Here is a 24,165-nt window from a genome sequence, read left to right as displayed (position 1 = left end):
GGCCATAAAGCCACTGTAACATTTATAGTATTTTCAATTAATCAATTACATTTTAATCAAAGCTCGTTATTAGTCTGCATAGAAGACCCCCAAATATCAAGCAATTGCAAGTAAAAACCAACAAGCTGTATGGAGAAAAAAATCTACAAAATACCCGTGAAGGAAGAAACCTCGAGAGGAACCACACTTATGGGTGCTCGGGGGATTCAGGACCAGGTAACGGTATGTACTGTCAGAGTATCTCCGGGGCTGTACTGTTTTTCAAATTAAAGGGTTGTGAGTTCATGTGCCAAAGCAAAGGGGAAAATGAGTTATATTACGCTGGCCCGTGTTGAACCGGCAGATGGCCCGGCACGTCATCGGGTGAAAGCGGGGAGGGAGGAGCGCCCATCTCAAATCAAACAGTAATCTGCGCTGTTTGGTCATGTCAGCATGGTGCATCGTCCAGAAACATACATCTCTTCCATAAAATAAATGAATTTTCAAACTAGGTTTTCATTGGGAAGGCAGGTAAAGGGTTTTATCCAAAGCAATCACTGTTGAATGTGAAAACACAAAAACTGATTTATAACTGACGTTTGTTTTGAACCGATTTCGCTGTCCGCCAGAGCCGGGCACCTGACTCACGCCCGGAAACAGCCCGGTTCCACCATGAAGGCAATCACTTCACCCGAAGTGACCTTTGCCAGACTCTAGTCACCCAAGTTACGGCAAGCGGTACCGGAGCGCCAAGTCTAGGACCAACAGCCTCCTCAACGGCTTCTACCCCCAAGCCATTAGACTGCTGAAAAATTATATCCCCCCCTACACTGCTGCTACTCGCTGTTTGTTACCTATGGCATAGTCACTTCGCCCCCACCTACATGTACAGATTACCTCAATTGACTTGGTACCGGTGCCCCTTGTATATAGCCTAGTTATTCTTATTGTGTTACTTTTTATTATTACTTTTTATGTTAGCCTACTTCGTAAATATGTTCTTCTTCTTGAACTGCACTGTTGGTTACGGGCTTGTAAGTAAGCATTTCACGGTAAAGTCTACACTTGTTGTATTCGGTGCATGTGGCAAATAAAGTTTGATTTGATTCAAACTCTTCTCACCGGGGTACCCGGGCCAGATAAACGAACCACCTCATTGACGCCTCTGGCTCAAGCGGTCCTCTGTCATCCGGGTATCTGCATCGAGAGTGTGGGTGAGGAGGCGGGAAATGGCGTCTGGGTGCACATCGCAGTATCAGCTACTAGACGGTTCATAAAAACAGCAAAGCAGAGAGGAAACAAGAAGAAAAGAAGAAGAAGCAGCTGCTGTCCGCACCGTGGCAGCCAGCAGTGCTTGATCAGTCAACTCGTTTTCGAGATACTGTGGAGTACTGTAAAGTAAGTAGGGATTATTTCAAGCGTCTTTCAGCATGTGTGAGTGACGTACAAATAAATATTTTCCTTTCTCGCCCCCAAGGCATGGACAACAGCAATCTAACGTACAGTAGCTAGCCAGCCAACTTGACCCTCTGTCTTGATAAAATCTCGGCCTCCTGGTTTGCTAACATGTAACCATTTTGCTGCGGAAAATTACTCAATGGTTTTGTACATTTTGTTTTGAATTCTTGTACATTTACATCAGTCTTGATTAACTTGCCTAAAACAGCTAATTGACTAGATCCATGTTGCCAAGCTAGGTAGCTAACCAGCTAGCAAAGTTTAGGTAGTGCTAGCTAATTAAGTTTTGCTAATGTTAGTTAACGTTAGCAACTAGCTAGCTAGTCAAATTTGTCTTTGGACAGAAGGGGCTAAAATATTGCTTGTCCAGCCTCTCGCAACTTAAGTTTAATTTCGTTAGCTAGATGTTCTAACAGCTAACCGTATAGCTAAACCGCTAACATTTCTCAGTTGAAAATGGACAGTGAGAAATGGCAGGTACAGTAGCTAGTTATCTAGGTACTGTGTTTTTTGCGAGTTAGCCGTCACGGCTAGTTAACGTGAACTAACCTCGCGCGCTGTTTTCGAACGATGTTTGTTACTTGTTAGCAGCTTGCGAACTCGCGTGATGTTTAGCTAGTTAGTTACTATTGGTGTCCTGCTTTTACGGCCTTCTACCTGGACACGAGTGGTGGGTAGCAAGCTTTAATTTCCCGCCCACTGTGTATACAAGCCTGGTTAGGGCTTCCCGTCCATGGACATAGAACAAGTTAGTTGATAATTAGCTTTCCATGTTTTCTTTTGAATTGCAACCAGCATTGGCCCATTACACGAAGGAGTCAGAAACATTTTGAACAGTGACAATTCGATTAACTTGCCAGAAGACTGTCTAGTTAGCTAACTAGCTATTTCAATTAAGTGTGCGTGGTGTTCCCACTTTCCACTCATTTTGATTGACCATCCCTTCATCAAACCATACTTTCCACATGTTATGGAACGATGCACCCCCACCACCAAACAATTAGTAGTGAGGGCGAATGAATGGGCTGCTGCAGTCACTATGGGAACTCTTTCTAGAGCCCACAATTTAAGTCCAGGTAGCAGATAATGGACCTTAATAACAGATATGTATGTAGTTGGTGCTGTATATTTAAGCAGTAAGGCCCGAGGGTGGGTGGTATATGGCCAATATACCACATGTAAGGGCTGTTCTTAGGCAAGAAGCACCGTTGAAGGCTGTGACAAGGACCTTAGCTGCTGTATATTGACCATATTTCACAAACCCCTGGGGTGCCTTATTGCTATTATAAATGGGTTACCAATGTAATTAGACCAGTAAAAATACATATTTTGTCATAACTGTGCTATAAGGTCTGAAAAACCATGGCTTTCAGCATTCAGGGCTCGAACCACACAGTTTAGAATTTCTTTATAGTAGTATATAATGGTTCCAGCTGTGGTATCAGACCGTATACTACGGACATGACAAAGCATGTATTTGTACTGTTCTAATTATGTTGTAACCAGTTTATAATAACAATAAGGCACTTCAGGTTTGTGGTACATGGCAAATATACCACTGCTAAGGGCTGTATCCAGGTACTCCGTGTTGCGTCGTGCTTAAGAACAGTCCATAGCTATGGTATATTGGACATATACCACACCCTCTCGTCTTACTGCGTAAAACGTTTTAAGGATCTGACACCTTTTTTCACATTTTTGGGGGGTGGCAGGCAGGCACAGCAAGGGTTCAAAATGTAGAACCTAAATTGATTTGATCAAGCAAAACTGCTACATTTTATTTTTGGGACCCTCAGGATGACAAATCAGAGCAGGATAACTTAATGTAAGTATATTAGTTACCTTCAGAGGTGAATGTATCAAACAGTTGCCATGATACATTTTTTGTTGTGCACTCCTCAAACAAAACAACCCCCCCCCCCCCCAATGTAATAGCTACTGTAAATTGGACAGTGCTGTTAGATTAACAAGAATTTAAGCTTTCTGCCCATATAAGGCATGTTTGATCTGGGAAATGTTCTTGTTACTTGCAACATCATGCTAATCACATTAGCGCACGTTAACTCAAACGTCCTGGGCGGCACCGATCCCGTGGAGGTTAAATATACATGAGTTTTAAGTCTAAAATATCTTTGTTAGTTTACAGTTCATGATCCCCGCATATAAGGAAAGCCCCCAATGCAAGATCGACTTTTCTATGATTCACTTGGTGGGGGAACCTATTGCCTGTAACCTACTGTACATGGTGGGGGAACATATTTCCTGTAGCCTACTGTACATGGTAGAGAAACATATTTCCTGTAGCCTACTGTAAATGGTGAGCTGTAAGTGGCACTTCCACTTTTTTAATATGGAAAACGACTGAGGAATTTTCTACAATATTCACACCATATTGACACAATTCTTTATAGAACAAAAATGTAAATTCATCAGCTATGTGGAAATATGTATTTGTGTGTACATTATAAAGCAAGTGAATACTCTCCTCCCCGGTTTTAGCTTGCATTCTACAGTAGATGGCTAGGTTTAGGATATTTACTAGCCCACACCAGTGACAAACGTAGCTATGTTATTGACGTACACAAGCAAAAGCGATATCACTTATTTTACTTGCTAGAAATGGCCACATTCATTCAGATATGAAGGAAGAGGATGGCTACAGCTGAAGTTGGAAGTTTACATACACCTTAGCCAAATACAGTTATACTCAGTTTTTCACAATTCCTGACATTTAATCCTAGTAAAAAAAATCCATGTTTTAGGTCAGTTTGGATCACCATTTTATTTTAAGAATGTGATATGTCAGAATTTGCTGGTGTCTTTAGATTTTCCCATGATGTCAAGCGAAGAGGCACTGAGTTTGAAGGTAGGCCTTAAATACATCCACAGGTACACCTCCAAGTGACTCAAATTATGTCAATTAGCCTATCAGAAGCTTCTAAAGCCATGACATAATTTTCTGGAATTTTCCAAGCTGTTTAAAGGCACAGTCAACTTAGTGTATGTAAACTTCTGACCCACTGAAATTGTGATACAGTGAAATAATCTCTGTAAACAATTGTTGGAAAAATTACTTGTCATGCACAAAGTAGTTGTCCTAACCGACTTACCAAAACTATAGTTTGTTAACAAGAAATTTGTGGAATGGCTGAAATTTGTTTTAATGACTCCAATCTAGATGTATGTAAACTTCCGACTTCAACTGTAGCTATAGCAAGCAAATGTTAGCAGCTGCTTCTTCAACAAGAAGTAACTGACAATGTTGATCCTAAGATAAAATAAAAGTTCTTATTAAGCAAAATCTACCATCGGCCCTTCCAAAGAAAACAACACGGGCTTCTCTGAAATACGATCAGATCTATCGGCCGACTTAAATTCATTTCACTGTCCAGGCTGTATAGAAAACTCCCCTGGAGTTACACAATGTCCGAATTACCGTAACGCTCAGCCCCCACAAACATCTTAAACTTGCTCTATATAGTAAGTGAACTCCTTTTTCCCGTTGGCATGTACCTATAGTTTGACAGCGTCAGCAGTTCGCTACCAACTGCTGGCAGACGTGTTGGTTAGTTTTCAGAGTTATTTAGATGGAAGACGTGAGCTAAATCCGTTATAGCTAGATAATGTTAGCATAACTCTTTCACTTACCTGGTTGACCTCAATGAAGCCCATGATCGGGCTCGGCTGGTGCTGCTGGCTTTTTTGAGATGCTTTAAAGCCACATTGATGGTAGGGACACCATCCACTTAAATTGCAGCCAACTGTTGTCACTATTGATATCATATGCCGGGTTATGATTTGTTGAAGTTAACAGAAAAGGTGTTGGTCCTTTTCTGTGATGGCAGCCTCCCGAAATCAACATCCGCCATTCCAAAATATAGATGGAGGCCTTCTACAATTTCTCATCTAACCATTCATATATAGATTATACCAAGTGGTCTTTGTATAATTTGTGTTTTAATAGTGCTTACAACCCAAATGTTTTGCCCCAGTTCAATTGATTTCAACGTGTAATCGATATGAGTGTTGCCTATACACTTCAATGGCAAAAATGTAGCTGGCTGTCTTCAACAAATTGTCTTTTATCAGTGATATACACATTATTCACAGATTCTGTGTGAGTGATTTGTTGCTACTTGTCAAATCAAGGGTTTTTAGTGCATATGCAATTCGTAAGGTGCTCATTTAATAAAATGTATTGTCAACAAGAAGCAGCCACAGCATTTTCATACTATGTTTTCAATTAATATCATCCAACATACCAGTTACAGCCAATCCGAGCTGCTAACGGGTGCCCGCCCGCCCGCCTATCGGCTCTTTCGCCACAGATGAGATCACTACACCAGAGCGTGCTTTGTGCTTAACTCAGTCCACAGTGTTTAACTCACAGCTATCATAAACCTTATCCGATCAACAGCCTAGCCTGCAACACCGCTTGTTTTGTGGTCTGCTGGACATCATTATCTACTTTTACGTATTGTTTGGTGGCTACGCAAGGGTAATAATCCTCTCGAGAGCAGCCTATGAGAGCTTAGGGACGAGATGGTTGCTTTTTTTCAGTGATTGCCGCCACGAGAAAGCCAACAAATATCTAGCAAATGCTTGAGGTGCTCGTATGACGTTTTGTTTTTGTGGCATCTTCAATCAATTGAATTAACATTAATCTGGGACTACAGGGGAAGTATAAAACAAATTTCTAAATGTTTTCTAATTTTCTCCTGATTTTTAAGCTCAAACAAAACCTTCCATTTCCCTACGCTGCACAACTATGTTCGGTCAACAGTACAGATCACTCCCGTGATGTCAAGAGTTTTTAGATAAACTGAAAGCAAACTCATAAAAATACCCACAGAGGTGGTGCAGTTTATAGGCACCCGTTCTCTACTGATGAGGTGGGAGAGAGACTGCTCCGCAAAAGCTAGTCAAATGAGATATGTTTCTGTGTAAAAACAAAAGTAGACAGAACTATGAATGAAAATGGGACAGAATTTGATGCTGATCAACTGAGATATACCATGCATAAAAGGTTTCCTATGTGTAAATAAAAACAAGATGAAGCGATGCATGTAGAAATTAATTAATGTGATGCAGGTGTGTTAAGTTCAAATGTTCCATTATGTAAAACCATTTGATGCACTGAATTGGGCTGGTCTTAAAGCACTCAAATGGAACTTCTAGCAACATTTAATTTGAATGAAAGTGCTTTATAAGATTATAATATAAATTACCCTGTTCAAATCTGGCCCCTGTAAGAATTTAGTTGAGTAACCTTGCAGTAGGGTAAACTGAGCCACGATAAAATGAGGTAATACCCTGTTAGATTTTTAACAACTTGCATTGTTGTCACACCACTGAGCTATGTGTGCATGAGGCCATTTCAATGGTTCTCACACCGCTTCAAACAATTTTTTTTGTGTTTTAGAACTCACTTGTGTGTATGTGCAAATAGCTAGCATCTAGCTACTATACATGTCATTTTCTTTGTAGCGTGTGTAACAGCTGGCTGTAATTTCAGAAGTATGGGGGCAGTGAAAATGGATAGTCTACTATATTTTTCTGAAATATAGCTTTATCCGCAACCTTACTTGATTTGATGTGTGTTATATATCCATAGATCTCATTTTTTGTTTAAATAAAGAAAGAGAAAAAAGGAAATCCTCTTCCCCAGTATGGTGTTTCTGTTGCTGCTGGCTGCATCCTTGGTTTGTTGGAAGCTGTGAATGAGTCATGCTTTGAGATGGTAAAAAATAGGCATGCTGTGACTAGAGGAACTGTATGTGTGTGATTCGTGTTCATTGGCTCTTACATACATGCCGAGTTCTGCAGGCAAAATTGAGGCGTGCCGTATCTGCTGGCTCCTTGGATGGTTTAGCCCGGGGATGTCAAACTCAATCAGCACATGGGCCATATTGGGGGAAAAACAACATTCGCGGGCCAGACCTAGCCTATTGTTTGTTTTTATAAAAAACGTGCATACAACTGCAACCCACTTATGCACATAGGATGCTGTATATAAAAATGTTACATATTAAAACAAGAGATTAAATAGTATTTGTCAAGCCTTTGCTGCTGGCAGATGAGCAAAATATGCTGCGACCGTAGTCAAAGTATTTAATAACTCCAAATTACAAAAATGTAACTAGGTTAGCCTACTAGGCTACTGCTCAAATGTTCTCATAGGCCTACGTTTCTCCTTTGCAATGTGTTTTATTGAAAGGTTTAGCTTTTCGGCTATTAATTGTTACGCTTAAAATCGAAGCCAGACTGCAAAAAATGTTTGTGGCCTAGGAGGACATTGCTGCGCGCTGTAACAGGACACACGAAAGCAGAGCAATTCACGTTGAATTCAGATGCAAGTGTAATTTCATAAAGCAGAGGACTCAACTGTTGCCTAATTTATACTCGCATGTGTGCCCTATTGTCCTTCAGTGGTCATTTATTCCTGCGTGTGAATCCATTTCTTAAAATTATGACAACAAATTACATTTTCTGTAGGCAACTGCAATACTCAGTTGGAATGGAAACTTGGCATGGACATTAAGCCGTTGTTTCACATCACTAATGCTACTGACCAAATCTACCGGACTGAAAGTTTAAAAGGTTACAACACCTTTTAAACTTTTGGTCCGGTAGATTTGGTCAGTGCCATTAGTGATGTGATACAGCATGCAGGCGTGTGTGTGGCAATGCACTGCTGTTTAGCGTGCAGCATGTTGGCAGTGCTTTCTGTGACTTGTGGTGCAGCGTATCATGGGCGGTATGGAAGCGGGCCAAAATTAATAGACATCACAAATCAGTGCGCCTTCTGGTTAGAAATGCTTCACTGGCTGGTTTTGGTCCGCGGGCCTTGTTTTATGCCTGGCTTAGCCTAACGGAGAGCTAGGTCGGTCGTTCATTCATAAATTATCTTATTTAATTGGCTATATTATTGTCTAGGCAAAATATATATATAAAAAAAATGCCTCTAGATTTGAAGCTATTTTTAATCTCTAACTTGTTGCTAACCTTTGCTCCCCTCCATTGCGGTATTGCGTTGCTCATGGGGCTTGCAGTCATTACAAGGACTCGAATGCTGTCATATTACATCAATAGTACCACATAACATCCCCGTCATGCTAGTTCAACATCACCGTGACGAAGCAATAGCTGTTAAGACTCTAGGGTTAATTTGGAAATAATCGTCCCTGTGGCATGTATTAAATAAGTCTGGCTACTTGTCTTGTATCTATGGACATGTTGTAGGCACATACGTTCCCCGAATCCCCACCCTGTAATCAGCTGCTAATTTCATTTGGGTATTAAAATTAAATTGTCCTTCACACGTTTTGACGAGGGATGGAAACTTTACATTAGTGACTGAAAAAGGGATGGTGTGTTCACATTCCAAGGTTCATCTCAGAAGTAAATGGACTTTATTATATTAGGATCTGTTGAGAAAGTGTGTTCACTGTTTAGGCCAGGCGCCATGGTAATGTAATGCACATGTAGTGAAGCAGTGGGTTTCTCTGCAGTGCAATGGGAGTGGTGGATAGAGAGGGCTGTATGTGACCACTGTCTGGCATGGTGCCTGATAAGTCCTGGACATGTCATGATTTTGTGACTCAAAATGTGCCAAAATTCTACCAAGATCCAGCAAAAAAATACCATATGCATTTCAGGTAAAATAACCCACTGTTTATCTCCCAGGACTGCAAGCTAGCTAAATGTCCATGAATGTTTCATGCGTGTTTCGACCTGTCCCCAAATTTAATATAGGTTGTTTTGATATTGAACCCGTCTGGTGTTGACGGACAAAATCAACATGCGAACGTGCAGAACTAGTTTGGTCAGCATGTGAAAGTAAGCACGGGGGTGGGGGGGTTTGCTCCTTGAGAGAAGAGCGCTGTGGTTACTTACAGTAAGTCATTTTCCCTATGCATGTTTTTGTTCGTTAATGGAAACAATAGGTCCATCTTATCTCTAATGTCCTCATACTTTTTGATCAATTTGTCCCATCAGTTTGGTCAGTTGTTAGATCAACACATTCACTGAAGTAGTCTTGAGTACTCAATGGTCGTGTGATCGGTCTTTGGCTCACTGAGGCAGCGATGATGTACTGTGATGCAGAGGAAATGGTGTCTTGAATGCAACCAGATGTTGGCGGCGGCGGCGGCAGCAGCAGCACTTTTTCTGCTGCTGTTTTTTGTTCACTGAGGGTTTTCAAATCACCAGCTTGTCCGCTCCTTTTTAGCTGTTAGGCTGTATATCATGTGACTGTATGAAGAGGGCGAAAATCAGGTCTTACACTAACAAACTGTTTTTTTCCCCCTCTCTTCCTACCCAATCTCCCCCCATTTGTCTGCTTTTGCCCATCAACCCGCTTTGCCCTGTCTGTCCTCCAGTCTTACATGTGGCTCTTAAAACAATGAGGCTGAGAATGCGGAAGGCATCTCAGCAGTCGAGCCCTGCCCATGCGCCCCGCACATCCCGGACCAAGCGGAGGCATTCAGAAGTGGAGGAGTGCACGCCGACAGGTGGCGGGAGAGGCCTGCTGTCCACCATTAAGAAATTAATCAGAGGCAATGCTGTGAAGGTAAGCTGTCTCTGAAATGGCATCCTATTCCCTAATATAGTACACTACTTTTGACCAGAGCCCTATGAGATTTGGTCAAAAGTAGTGCACTATATAGTGAATAGGGTGCCATCTCTGGGATGGATTTGAGTGTCTGCGTCTAAGTAACATTTCCCCCTCCAACGTTCTACAGCTGTTTGATCACTAAAGTTACATGTTCCTAGTTTAACATTTTAGCAATGTGTTATGTAAGCAGCACCTTTTTACACCCCCCCCCCCCCCCCCCCCCTCAACTAGACCTTTATTTAGCCCCTATCCAGATTTAATAAGTAAAGTCTGTTTTAGTACCCAGTGTCGTGTTTCCCTAGAAATGCATGGTGGAATGCAGCTGCTTGTCTTCGAACTCCAGCAGTGCTCCAATTTTAGCAGTGGCTCTAGAGATTGTAGAAGGATGGTAGGTAGTGGTGCTGCACAATTTGGGGAAAAAATCTTAATTTAAATTTTTGGGGGGCCAGATATTGCAATTGTGATTTTGGGTGAAAATGTGGTAATTCCATCAGGCATGTTTAAAACACGTGTCCGGGTAGAAAACATCACTTCTAAAATGAGATGAGTTAATACTTACTGTGCTAACTGAATACAAAAACCAAATTAAGCTAATGTTTTCAAACATTGTTATACTTAGGTTTGTTAATGTGTAGTAATCCTAATTTAACATGATCATCAAATATAGCATGGTTCTTTAACTGGCGAGTCGGATTTGGCTTGCAGGTGTTCGTTTGAGCCCTATAAAATTACAATTTTCATTGTTGAACATAGACTAAAAATACCAGGAAATCAGCTCCAAGTGATTTTAATTTAGGACATATTTTTCCCAAGTATTCCCACCCATAATAGAGATGTGATCATATACAAATGTAAACCAAGTTTGAAATTATGTTTTAGTCAAATATTATATTTTTTGAGCTTCTTATGGTTAATTTGCAGTCTACAAATTATTTGTAATTATGTTCTTGCCCCCTGACCATCCACTGTGGCTGAATCTAGTTGATGATCCTTGAAATATAGTGTGCTTTAAGCGTAGCATGTTGTTCAATTAACCTCATTAGGGTATGTGGGACGGTAGCGTCCCACCTCGTCAACAGCCAGTGAAACTGCAGGGCGCCAAATTCAAAACAGAAATCCCATAATTTAAATTCCTCAAACATACAAGTATTTTACACCATTTTAAAGATACACTTGTTGTAAATCCAGCCACAGTGTCTGATTTCAAAAAGGTTTTACGACGAAAGCACACCAAACGATTGTTAGGTCAGAGCCAAGCCACAGAAAAAGACAGCCATTTTTCCAGCCAAAGAGAGGAGTAACAAAAAGCAGAAATAGAGATAAAATTAATCACTAACCTTTGATTTTCTTCAGATGACACTCATAGGACTTCATGTTACACAATGCATGTATGTTTTGTTTGGTAAAGTTCATATTTATATCCAAAAATCTGAGTTTAGGCGGGACTGTCTCGCTTGGCCAAAGGCCAGAGAAAATGCAGAGCGCCAAATTCAAATAAATTACTATAAAAATCTAACTTTCATTAAATCACACATGAAAGATACCAAATTAAGGCTACACTGGTTGTGAATCCAGCCAACATGTCGGAATTCAAATCGGCTTTTCGGCGAAAGCAAACGATGCTATTATCTGAGGATAGCACCATAGTAAACAAAGCGAGAGAAGCGTATTTCAACCCTGCAGGCGCGACGCAAAACGCAGAAATAAAAAATATAATTCTTGCCTTTGACGAGCTTCTGTTGTTGGCACTACAATATGTCCCATAAACATCACAAATGGTCCTTTTGTCCGATTTAATTCCGTCTATATATATCCAAAATGTCAATTTTATTTGGTGCGTTTGATCCAGAAAAACACTGGTTCCATCTTGTGAAACGTGACTACAAAATATCTCAAAGGTTACCTGTAAACTTTGCCAAAACATTTCAAACTACTTTTGTAATACACCTTTAGGTATTTTTTAACATAAATCATCGATACAATTGAAGACGGGATAATCTGTGTTCAAACAGGATTAAAACAAACTGTAGCTAGCTTTCTGGTCACGCGCCTCTAACCAGCAGGACACTTCGAGTGACCCTCGTTCAAGATGGCCGTACTTCTTCATTACACAAAGGAATAACCTCAACCAATTTCTAAAGACTGTTCACATCCAGTGGAAGCGGTAGGAACTGCAAGAAGGTCCCTTAGAAATCTGGATTCCCAATGAAAATCCATTGAAAAGAGTGACAACAACAACAAAAATCTGAATGGTTTGTCCTCTGGGTTTCGCCTGCTAAATAAGTTCTGTTATACTCCCAGACATGATTCAAACAGTTTTAGAAACTTCAGTCTTTTCTATCCAAATCTACTAATAATATGCATCTCTTCTGGGGATGAGTAGCTGGCAGTTTAATTTGAGCATGCTTTTCATCCAAAATTACAAATGATGCCCCCTACCCTAGAGAAGTTAAGAACAAATTCTTATTTTCAATGACTGCCTTGTTCAGGGGCAAAACGACAGATTTTTACCTTGTCAGCTCAGGGATTCGATCTAGCAACCTTTCGGTTACTGGCCCAACGCTCTAACCTCTAACCGCTATATCATATTGTTTTGACTAACACAATATTATTTTTGCTCTAGTTGGCTGTACTTGCACCAAAACTCCAGTATTTCCCTTCATAGCTTGTTCGCCATCTTTTTAAATAGGGAGCCCATTTTCTTTTTTCAGCACTTTTATTTCTGTGACTGCTCAACTCATTTTCTCATGGCTCTATTATCCCTCTGCAGCATACATTTGGTAAGCATTATGTTTGGAACATTAAATCGCAATAAGATCAGTGTCGATCGCAATACATATCGTATCGGCACCTAAGTAGAGTGATAATATCGCATTGTGAGGTCCCTGTCAATTCCCATCCCCGTGTTGTACTGTACTAGTGGTTCCCAAACTTTTATAGGCCTGTACCCCTTCAAACATTCAACCTCCAGCTGCCTAACCCCTCTAGCACCAGGGTCAGCGCACTCTCAAACTTTGCCATCATTGTTAGCCTGCCATACACACACTATAGATTTATTAAACATAAGAATGAGTGTGAGTTTGTCACAATCCGGCTCGTGGGAAGTGACAGAGCTCTTTTAGGATCAGGGAGCAAATAATAATAAACAATTTTGCTCTTTATTTAAAAATCTTATATATAAAACCTTATTTGTTCTTTGAGAATGGTGAATAACTTACCACAGGTTAATGAGAAGGGTGTGTTTGAAAGGATGCACAGAACTCTGCAATGTTGGGTTGTATTGGAGAGATTCTCAGTCTTAAATCATTTTCCACACAGTCTGTGCTTGTATTTCGTTTTCATGCTAGTGAGGGCCGAGAATCCACTCACATAGGTACGTGGTTGCAAAGGGCATCAGTGTCTTAACAGCGGGATTTGCCAAGGCAGGATACTCTGAGCGCAGCCCAATCCAAAAATCTGGCAATGGCTTCTGATTAAATAAATAAAAAATTCTTGTTGCAATTTCGATGAGACTCTTGTTCAGATATCGGTAAGTGGACTGGAGTTAGCATGAAAGGGATAATGAATCCAGTTGTTTGTGTTGTCCGTTTTGGGAAAGTAATTGCACACCCATCTCACTCAGGTGCTATATCACATTTGGCATTGTCTGTAAGCTTGAGTTCATTTGAGCATAAAAAATTATACAATGATGGAAAGACCTGTTTTCCTTGTTAATGCAGACAGAGAAGAGCTCCAACTTCTTAATCAAAGCCTCAATTTTGTCCCGCACATTGGTATAGTTGCGGAGAGTCCCTGTAATCCCAGATTCAGATCATTCAGGTGAGAAAAATCATCACCCAAATATATAGCCCCCTGTTTGAAAATGTGAAGAGAAAAATAAAATAAAAATTTGAATCGCATTTTTATTTGCCGTCCCCCTGACGCATTGCACCCATTTTGGGATACCCGTATTAGACCAAAGACAGGCCTATGTTGTAGTCGCGTAATAATCATGTGAGCTCTGTTTCAACTTGTCCCTTAATTTTGTTATACAGCGTTGGTATGGTGACTTGAGTGACGTAGTCTTGTATCCTGTCCAGCTTGTTTATCCTCTTTAAGCTTTGCTGACTGTAAATGTGAAATGTCTTTGGCTGGGTGATAGCCTCTGGGTGATGTCTGTTGATTGTTTTTTTGTGGGGCGTTACACTTGTCAATTCCTGTTTAACGTAGGAGTCTAGCTGAGGGGCTTTGCAGCTGTTGGGAGCTTTTTTTATTTATTTTTTATTTTACATTCATTTTTATTCAAGAGCACATAAAGAACATGTACCATACATACACAACTTATCTTTGCTGTCTTTACTAAGGAGTGTAATTTCTGTCGGGTGCGTTTTTCTTCACCATGCAATCGTCGTGAAGTAGGGGATGGTTCTTCAAATGACTGAATGCTTTTGTTGTGTTGCCTCTTGTTGTCGCCACAACTCTGAGGCACTTTTTGCACAACACATTTTGTTGACTTTGGTTTGCCTGTACTACAAGTGCTTTGTCCATCCAACCAGATACGAGTCAGAATTCCTTGGGCCTTCTGCTAGTGGGTTTATTCAAAATTAAATGTTGGGAATACTGTAAGAGATTTTGGGGGGTTTATTCTACAGTTAAACGCTCCTCCCATCTGTTCTGATATGAGAGTTGTGTTTCTACCTCAGGTAGAGCAGGAGAAACCAGCAAAGAAGACACGGCTCACCTGTGACGTCGACGACAACCTGATCTCTTCCACACCACAAGGTGGCGATGCCCCCAGGAGGACAATCTCCAGGGTCAACGGGGGTGAGTTTGGAAAGGGATTGGAGGATTAATTGAAAGATGGGAACAAAACCTTATCCTATTCAGTAATCATACCTTGCACACCAACAGGCCTTTTATAGGAGTTTGCATGTCTTGATAAAGCGACGTATCATGTTGTCCTTACCTGCTCCTCACCCTAAACCACAGAAGCGACAAACCATGACACGAACCATGACACCAGTAGTAAGCCTGTGAAGCCCAATGGGAAACTGGAGGAGGCGGCAGAGACTTTGACCAGTCCGCCTAGAACTACACTCTTGGGAACCATCTTCTCTCCAGTCTTCAACTTCTTCTCACCAGCAAATAAAAATGGTAATACCCCAAAATGATGCTAGGTCGAAGAGTGCCAAGTACTCTGCAGAAACTTGACTTAAAATATGTTAGATTATCCTAAATTGTTCCATGTTTGTCTCTACTCCATGCACTGGTAATGGGCCTACTATATTACCTCTGTCTTCAATCTACCTTGTACGACGCTCATTTGTTATGTTGTAATTTTTATATTGTGGTCAAATCTAACTTCCCTGCAGAACTACGGTATTAAGTAGTATACATATAATATAGTAATCTAATGTAATTTTCAGGCACGTCAGGTTCGGACTCCCCAGACCAGGCGTTGGAGGCTGAGGAGATCGTCAAGCAGCTGGACATGGAGACTGTGGAGGAGACCCCCACCTGCACTGCCACCTCCACAGAGGAAGTGTGTACAACTATGCCCCTTTACCCCAGCGACATGCTGCCACCATTGCGGGCTCCACATCCTCCAGAAGTGCCTGTCGAGGAAGAGGAGGTCGTCACAGACATGCCTGCTCTCACAGGTAGCTGGAGATAAAGAAATGTCTTCTTGGTATAGAGTCCATGTTATTATGGACAGGGATCATTCTCACTTCACTCTCTCCTTCCCATTTCTCTTGGTCTCCTCCTTCCTATCATCTCAGCCCCAGGCGCCACTCCAGAAGGAGGCTATGTGGTGGCACAGCCCACAGCCCCTGCAGAGGGGACATACGAGGAGGACTGGGAGGTCTTTGATCCGTAAGTACAAATCTGCTCCCTCTAAGCAAAATATTCCAGTCTTAGTTAAGGCCAGAATACGGATGTTTAGAATACATTTTTATCTTGTGAATACAAAAAAAAGGAAAATATACTAACAAAAATATGAACTCTATATTCAATATGTTCAAAGAGTTACAGTTCATATAAGGAAATAAGTCAATTGAAATCAGTGCATTAGGCACTAATCTATGGATATCACATGACTGGGAATACAGACATGCAACTGTTGGTCACAGATGCCCCAAAAAAAGTAGGGGCGTTGATCACTATTTGCCTCATGCAACACATCTACCTTGCATAGAGTTGATCAGGCTGTTTGTGGCCTGTGGAATGTTGTCCCACTCCTCTTCAATGACTGTGCAAAGTTACTGGATGTTGGCGGGAACTGGAACATGCTGTCATGCGTGTCAATCCAGAGCATCCTTAACATGCTCAATGGGTGAGGAAGCAGGCCATGGAAGAACGGGGTCTTAGCTTCCAGGAGTTGTGTACAGATCCTTGCGACATGGGGCTGTGAATTATGCTGAAACATGAGATAATGGCAGCGGATGAATGGCACGACAAAGGGCCTCAGGAACTTGTCACGGTATCTACAGTGCATTCGGAAAGTATTCAGACCCCTTCACCTTTTCCACATTTTGTTACTTTACAGCCTGATTGTAAAATGGGTTAAACAAAACATTTTCCTCATCAATCTACACATACTACCCCATTTAATGACAAAGCAAAAGCAGGTGTTTAGATATTTTTGCAAATTTATTAAAAACAACATACCTTATTTACATAAGTATTCAGACACTTTTCTATGGGACTGAAAATTGAGCTCCGGTGCGTCCTGTTTCCATTGATCACTCTGACAGAGCTCCAGATTTCCTCTGTGGCGATGGTTGTAATTCTGGAAGGTTGTCCAATCTCTGCAGCACTCCACCAATCAGGCCTTCATCATAGAGTGACCAGGCGGAAGCCACTCTTCAGTAAAAGGCACATGACATCCCGCTTGGAGTTTGACAAAAGGCACCTAAAGGATTCTGACCATTCGAAACAAGATTCTCTGGTCTGATGAAACCAAGATTGAACTCTTTGGCCAAGCGTCACGTCTGGAGGAAACCTGGCACCATCCCTACGTTGTAGCATGGTGGTGGCAACATTCTGTGGGGATGCTTTTCAGCGGCAGGGACTGGGAGACTAGGCAGGATAGATGAACAGAGCACAGTACAGAGATCCTTGCTCCAGAGCGCTCAGGACTTCAGACTGGGATGAAGGTTCACCTACCAACAGGACAACGACCATAAGCACACAGTCAAGACAGCGCAGGAGTGACTACAGGATGAGTCTCTGAATGTCCTTGAGTGGCCCAGGCAGAGCCCAGACTTGAACCCGATAGACCATCTCTGGAGAGACCTGAAAATGGCTGTGCAGCGACACTCCCCCTCCAACCTGACAAAGCTTGAGGATCTGCAGAGAAGAATGGGAGAAACTCCCCAAATACAAGTGTGTCAAGCTTATAGCGTCATACCCAAGAAGACCCAAAGCTGTAATCGCTGCCAAAGGTGTTTCAACAAAGTACTGAGTAAAGGGTCTGAATACTTACTTATGTAAACGTGATAATGTAATCCATTTTAGAATAAGGCTGTAACGTAATGTGGGAAAGTCAAGGGGTCTGAATACTTTCCAAATGCAGGCTGTATCACATCCGCCCGTGATTGGGAGGCACACAATTGGCTCAGCGTTGGCCGGGGTTGCCGTCATAGTAAATAAGAATTTGTTCTTAACTGCCTAGTAAAATAAAGTCAGTTAAGTAATTTAAAAACAAAGTGCATTCAAATTCCCGTTAATAAAATGCATTTGTGTGTTGTTTACTAAGGACAATGTCAGCAAACCGCTTGCCCACACAACGCCATACACGTGGTCTGCTGTTGAGGCTGGTTGGACGTACTGCCAAATTCTCTAAAACGATGTTGGAGGTAGTTTATGGTAGAGAAATGAACATGAAATTATCTAGCAACAGCTCTAGTAGCATGCCAACTTTTGCCCCTTTTTTTCCTCCCCAATTTCATGATATCCAATTGGTAGTTAGTCTTGTCTCATCACTGCAACGAGTACGGACTCGGGAGAGGCGAAGGTCGAGAGCCGTGCGTCCTCCTAAACCCAGCCAAGCCACACTGCTTCTTGACACAATGACCGCTTAACCCGCACCAATGTGTCGGAGGAAACACCATACACCCGGCGACCGTGTCAGCCACAGGAGTCGCTAGAGCGTGCCGGCCAAACCCTCCGATAACCCGGATGATGCTGGGCCAATTGGGTCTCGCGGTCGCGTTCGGCTGAGACAGAGCCTGGACTTGAACCAGGATCTCTAGTGGCACAGCTAGCACTGCAATGCAGTGCCTTAGACCACTGCGCCACTCAGGAGGCCCAAAACTGCACATTTTATTGTCCCCAGCACAAGGGGCACCTGTAATGATCATGCTGCTTAAAATTGCCACACCTATCAGGTGGATGGATTATCTTGACAAAGAAGAAATGCTCACTAACAAGGATGTGAACAAATTTGTGCACAACTTGAGTATTAAGCTTTTTGTGATCATGGGACATTTCTGCAATCTTTTATTTCAGCTCATGAAACATGGGACCAACACTTTACATGTTGCGTTTTATTTTTGTTCAGTGTAGTTTCATATATTTTTTCCCCTCCTGATTTCATTAAGTCCTGTATTTAACTTTGAACGATTTGATTTTGTCCAGGTATTTCTTCATCAAGCATGTACCTCCACTGACAGAGGAACAGCTGACCAGGAAGCCTGCTCTCCCACTAAAGACCCGCAGTACACCAGAGTTCTCCCTAGTCCTCGACCTGGTGAGTGATAAATGGTGCACTTCAATCCGACATCTGCATAGGCCGTGCAGTTTTTACAGTGATACGGCCTCTGTAGATGTCAGGGCATTCATACTTCTTGCGCTTCCCGGAGCAGCTCAGAGCTGTTGAGTATTGCTTTTGTAAAGGAAGTGAGTTTGTTTATACAGGACGGACCGCCCCCACCTGCCGTCAACCAATCATGTCAATGCGAAGCTATACGGAGCCCTCCGCGTTGTTACAAAATTTGGGAGGCTCAATTTGGCCTCTGCGTGCCTCCGGAGGCACCGCAATTGTCACACCCTCCGTATGGAGCCTACTACCACATTTTCGGATCAAGCATAAATAGGCTTTTACTGTAAATAGTACATCCACTTAAAGGGCATTGTTATGGTGGTTTGTAACTTACAACTACTTTTGTGATTCCTACCAGGATGAGACATTGGTGCACTGTAGCTTGAATGAGCTGGACGATGCAGCACTTACCTTCCCGGTCCTGTTTCAAGATGTAATTTACCAGGTATACAGAAGTCCTTGATCTGACATTGAGGTGTTTCTATTTTAAATGGGAAATAATTAAGCATTTTACTTTTCCACCAGAGGGTGCTAAAGCTGTTTTTTGTAGACTGCCACAGGTGAAAGTGGGTGACAGAATCAGTTTCTAGGAGAAACAGAGGCCTCTGAATACTTTGTACAAATAACTGGTACTTTGCTTGTGTGCAGGTGTATGTGCGTTTAAGGCCGTTCTTCAGAGAGTTCCTGGAGCGCATGTCTCAAATCTATGAGGTAAACTGGGCTTCCCTTTCTCCTATTTAATTGTAACAGTTTATGGAAAGAGTACGGTTACTTGCATTAAGCTACTCTATAGTGAGAAACGTATTCAGTTGTCGTCTTTTCCTCGTTAGATCATTCTCTTCACTGCCTCTAAGAAGGTTTATGCAGACAAGTTGCTCAACATCTTGGATCCCAAGAAACAGTTGGTTAGGTAAGTTAAATGTTTCTTTCTACCCCTTAATTTAGATGCATTGGAAGTATCAGCTGTGTTTTTGTAATAGAATACCACGCCTTAACTTTGACATGCATTTATAGCGCTCTCTGTTTGGATGAGGTTGATTGTGGTTTTGGGACTGGGCAATGGGGCACGTGCTGTGTGCTGTTCAGTTGTCAACATTGTGGTTTGACTGAATTCATAAACAGACCTGTAGACTTAACAATTGATTGATTTTCCTCCTCTCCACTAATCCTAGACACAGGTTATTTCGTGAGCATTGTGTCTGTGTACAAGGGAACTACATCAAGGACCTGAACATCCTTGGAAGAGACCTGTCCAAGACCGTCATCATTGACAATTCACCTCAAGCCTTTGCATATCAGGTGAGCCTTTCAGCCCCAAGTGACGTATGTAACCCCACCTAGCACAGTGTAATTAAGCCTACTGTTCACGTTTTAAATTATATTCACAGATTTTATATATGCTATTGTTGTACAATCCAATAGAGTATACCTTCCTATATCCCTACAGCTTTCCAATGGGATTCCCATTGAGAGCTGGTTCATGGACAAAAATGACAACGAACTCCTGAAGCTTGTCCCGTTCTTGGAGAAGCTTGTTGAGCTGGTACATACAAGCTACATTTGACATGTTTTACTCATGATTGGATAGTAATATTTTGTTTATTTCTAAGCCATACATGCTTGAGCTGTCATTGACATGTGCTTTGCAATGCCCCCAACAGTAATTTTTAGTAGCCTGCTACCAATGTCTTTTACAAAATGAAAATGAAATCATCTCTTTAAATCATTGGTTTATGTTCATATCACTGTGGTACTAATATAGTCTGTCTCCTGTGCTCCAGAACGAGGATGTGAGGCCACATGTTCGAGAACGGTTTCGTCTGCACGAGCTTCTTCCCCCAGACTGATCCCTGGAATAGACGGACAGAAGAAATAACGAATGATTGAATAAACCAACACAGACATATAAAAAGCCCTCTTGGATTGTAACATTGCCATTACTGTTGAAGGTTTCACTTTTTCTCTATTTTTACCCCACAGTTTTTTTGCATCGATAACAACAAAGTGCAAAGTCTCAATTTTTTTGCAGCAACATCTGGTTAAAAAATAATTTATAAAGCCACATGTTTAGATCACATTACTGTGGGCAAGATCAAGAAGGCTCCTCCTTTTGACTGGCTTTTTTTCAGTAGCAGTTTCTTTCTCCTTGCTTCCTATCGGAGGGGCCAAGGTGCTGTCTGTCTGGTTGGACTGAATGTGTTAGCTGACAGAGAAGAGGATTATTCTTGCTCCCTTTGGTGCTTTCATGGGACTGTTGACAGTGACACTCATTGGCTTTAGACCAATTTTTAACAGGAATGGCCAGTAAAGTGTGTATGGGTACATAGCCCATCTTTTTCTTTCCATCTTGGGATTTTATAAACGTTTTACCTGTAGCCTATAGGATCTCATTATGCATTCCTCTAGCTGCATTTCTTTTTGTTGTTGTAGACACTCATTGTAACCGCAATGTGTTCTTTTACCCCATTTCACAATGTTGTATTGTTTGCTTTTTTTCTGGCTATGTTTTATGTAGGTGTTCTCCAAGGCTGTTGATTGGGAAATAATATTGATGATGATATGGTAGGATATCCCCATGATATGTCAAATCAAATTGAACGAATTCAGAACTTCCTGTATAATGTGTACTTCTGTTTAAACAATAGTTGGCTTTGTTTGAATTAATAGGACACTTTGCCAAAAATCTATCAATTAGTATAACTTTCAAGAAATTTGCATCAATGGACAGTTCATTGTTTGTGACTAAATGTCCCCCACTTCTCAAGTGAAGTGTTACTGACTTTTTATTTTATAGTAACATTTTTATTTGTCATTCATATATTTCAATGTATTTTTACTCAACCAAGGTTTTATTTTTATGGATATGTCTAGTATTGAATTATAACTAATGTAGATTGGCTCTGTCAGCATCTCACCCCTGTCTGTTACTGGGGGCATATGGATGGTCCTGAAACAGCCCAATGTGTAGCACCACCAGCATATAAACAGCAAGCCTCATCACTGTGGTATAAACCCAACCTGCCTCTAGTAGTTTTTTTTGTTTTAGGAATTGGTTTTATTATACGGCTTTAAAGCCTTTCTTTTAAATGCAGTAGAAAGAAGCATCGTTATTGGAGGACCTTTTGTTATGAATGTCTGACTGTCTCTGCCCAGGAGAGTTGTATAAAAATATACCATGATGCATTGTCAGATATTGTACCTAATACTTATGTTATTTTATGTGGACTAACCAGATCCCAGATCATAGACACTTTATTGATGACAGATAGCGTAAGACAAAATTATACCCAAAACGGTTACCCTTCCATGTCCATTTGGCCCTTTTGTTGATATTATGGACTTTTAAATTAGCTGGTCATGTATATGGTGCCATACAAATCTCCTTCCTAACATGATCAAACGTCGCCACCCATGTCATTTAAAAAAAAAACTTGTTGGAAGTGTTTATAAGTCGGAGACAATCAAGCCTCTAAGATCAAAACACTCAAATCGGAAAGGAAATTCTGGTCCGTTTGTTAGTTGCGCAGTTTTTTTTTGTTGTTCGAAATTGAATTGTGTCCTGCGAACAAAGTTGTTAGGTGACTCCAACTGCCCTATCCCAGCTAATCATGCATGTCATCTTGCCAAACATCTGAAAGACTGAGGGTAAAAACTCTGTATTCTACCAGTCCTTTTAGCCTACTCTCTCATTGCCTTTCTGGAAATCATCGCCCTATAAAACTGAACTGACCTAGTGTAACTCGTCTATTACAGGGCACATTGTTTTTTGGCGACGTTCAATATTTCCAGACTATGAATGTAATTATTTTTCCACACTTGATCCCAAAATGTGGGGGGAAAATGAACAAATCAAAAGTCCATGATCCAAAGGATCTATCAACTTGTTAGATTTCTTCTGCTTTGAACGGTGCACAATGAGTAACATTTTTTTCACCATTATAGAACATATATATAAATAATGAACACCCTATTCTATAGCATTTTCAAATATGCAACCCTATCCATACCCACTTTAGCGGTTGGTTGAGAGTTGGCCCTAGGAGGATGAACCTGCTCCTTAAAGGGGGCCTGGCACTTTTCTATCAAGGGAGAGCTTACTTTGTAATTGTTAAAGGATGGGCTATTTGACATGTACATCCAGTTCATTTTTATGTGAATTATACCTGTTATTGTACAATACATGCAGCTTTGCATTAAAAGAAAATCCTTAAAGGAAAATCTTATTTTTTATTTCAAAAGGCATGTCATCTACTTTTTAAATGTATTCATTAAGATTTAACTTTACATCAGATGGAGTGTTTTTCTTACAAAGATCTGTATGTTTAGTTAGGACAGTGTCACTGAACTGTTAGAAACCTAGCATGTATGTAGAGAATCTTGTTATGTGGGAAAGTCCTGAATTAAATTTTGATCTTGGCACTTTTTCTGCAGAAAAGAACAACTGTGTTAATTAACTTTTTCAATTTCCATTAAGGTGTATTTAAAATGTATTTTTAAATGCTTAAAATGACATCTTTGTTAGCCATGTTGTAAAATGTACATACCAAAATGCATTGAACAAAGTTTTCAAGTTATACCATCCAGCATGCTGTTTTTCTTTCCTATTAAACATGGTCATTTATTTTCACTTGATGCTCCCCTCCCTGGGTGCACATTTTGGTTTTTGCCCTAGCACTACACAGCTGAGTAAAATCGTCAAAGCTTGATGGTGAGTTAGTTCTTTAAATCAGCTGTGTTGTGCTAGGGCAAAACCAAAATGTGCACCCAGGTGGGCCCCAGGACTGAGTTTGGGGAAACCCTGCTCTAGATATGGGGTATTCAACTCTTACCCTATGAGGGCTGGAGCCTGCTGGTTTTCTGTTCTACCTGATAATTAGTTGCACCCATCTGGTGTCCCTAGTCTAAATCAGTCCCTGGTTAGAGAGGATGGGTGCAGTGGTACTGGCTTTGATGTGTTGAGGTAAAGGGCTCTAGAAACTCCCAACTAAATTTTACTGAGAGGGGAAGTTTTTTTGGGGGGGGCTGGCCTACTGGTTTCCAGTTAAAACACTGAGAAACTGAGCTGCTCTTGAACATATAGTCCCTTATCCTATTTGAGCCCATATCAAACACCAGACAAAACGGCCTACTTAAAACCTCTATGGGATCACTGTCCCTAAACCGGGACGATTGTTGCTCAATATGCGATAATATGACTAGAAAAAGTTGTAACAGCCAACTTTCCGGGACACAGACATGTATGGGCAGCAAGCTTAAATTCTTGTTAGTCTAACTGCAGTCTCCAATTTACAGTAGTTATTACAACAAA

General features: G+C 41.2%; 1 protein-coding gene across 1 annotated transcript; it reads left to right on the top strand.

Annotated features, from left to right (window-relative positions):
- The first annotated feature begins 1,128 nt into the window (after nt 1–1,128).
- LOC129854312 (CTD small phosphatase-like protein 2-B) lies at nt 1,129–23,431 on the top strand. The gene is made up of 13 exons (XM_055921212.1): nt 1,129–1,377; nt 9,819–10,009; nt 14,737–14,857; nt 15,023–15,187; nt 15,460–15,693; nt 15,814–15,907; nt 18,674–18,785; nt 19,216–19,302; nt 19,506–19,568; nt 19,688–19,767; nt 20,030–20,156; nt 20,305–20,400; nt 20,639–23,431. The coding sequence occupies exons 2-13, from the start codon at nt 9,842–9,844 to the stop codon at nt 20,702–20,704; spliced, it is 1,413 nt and encodes a 470-aa protein (XP_055777187.1). The 5' UTR covers nt 1,129–1,377; nt 9,819–9,841; the 3' UTR covers nt 20,705–23,431.
- Nucleotides 23,432–24,165: the final 734 nt, after the last annotated feature.

The sequence above is a fragment of the Salvelinus fontinalis genome, chromosome 4 (assembly GCF_029448725.1).
Source record: "Salvelinus fontinalis isolate EN_2023a chromosome 4, ASM2944872v1, whole genome shotgun sequence".
Classification (NCBI taxonomy): Eukaryota; Metazoa; Chordata; class Actinopteri; order Salmoniformes; family Salmonidae; genus Salvelinus; species Salvelinus fontinalis.
The sequence above is the reverse complement of the archived record's forward strand: the minus strand, read 5'-3'. Positions and strand labels throughout refer to the sequence as shown.

Coding starts and splice junctions, on each gene's coding strand:
- LOC129854312 (XM_055921212.1), top strand. CDS start 9,842: ATGAGGCTGAGAATGCGGAAGGCATCTCAGCAGTCGAGCCCTGCCCAT. Junction 14,858..15,022: donor AATCTCCAGGGTCAACGGGG/GTGAGTTTGGAA, acceptor CCTAAACCACAG/AAGCGACAAACCATGACACG. Junction 20,401..20,638: donor TGGAGAAGCTTGTTGAGCTG/GTACATACAAGC, acceptor CCTGTGCTCCAG/AACGAGGATGTGAGGCCACA.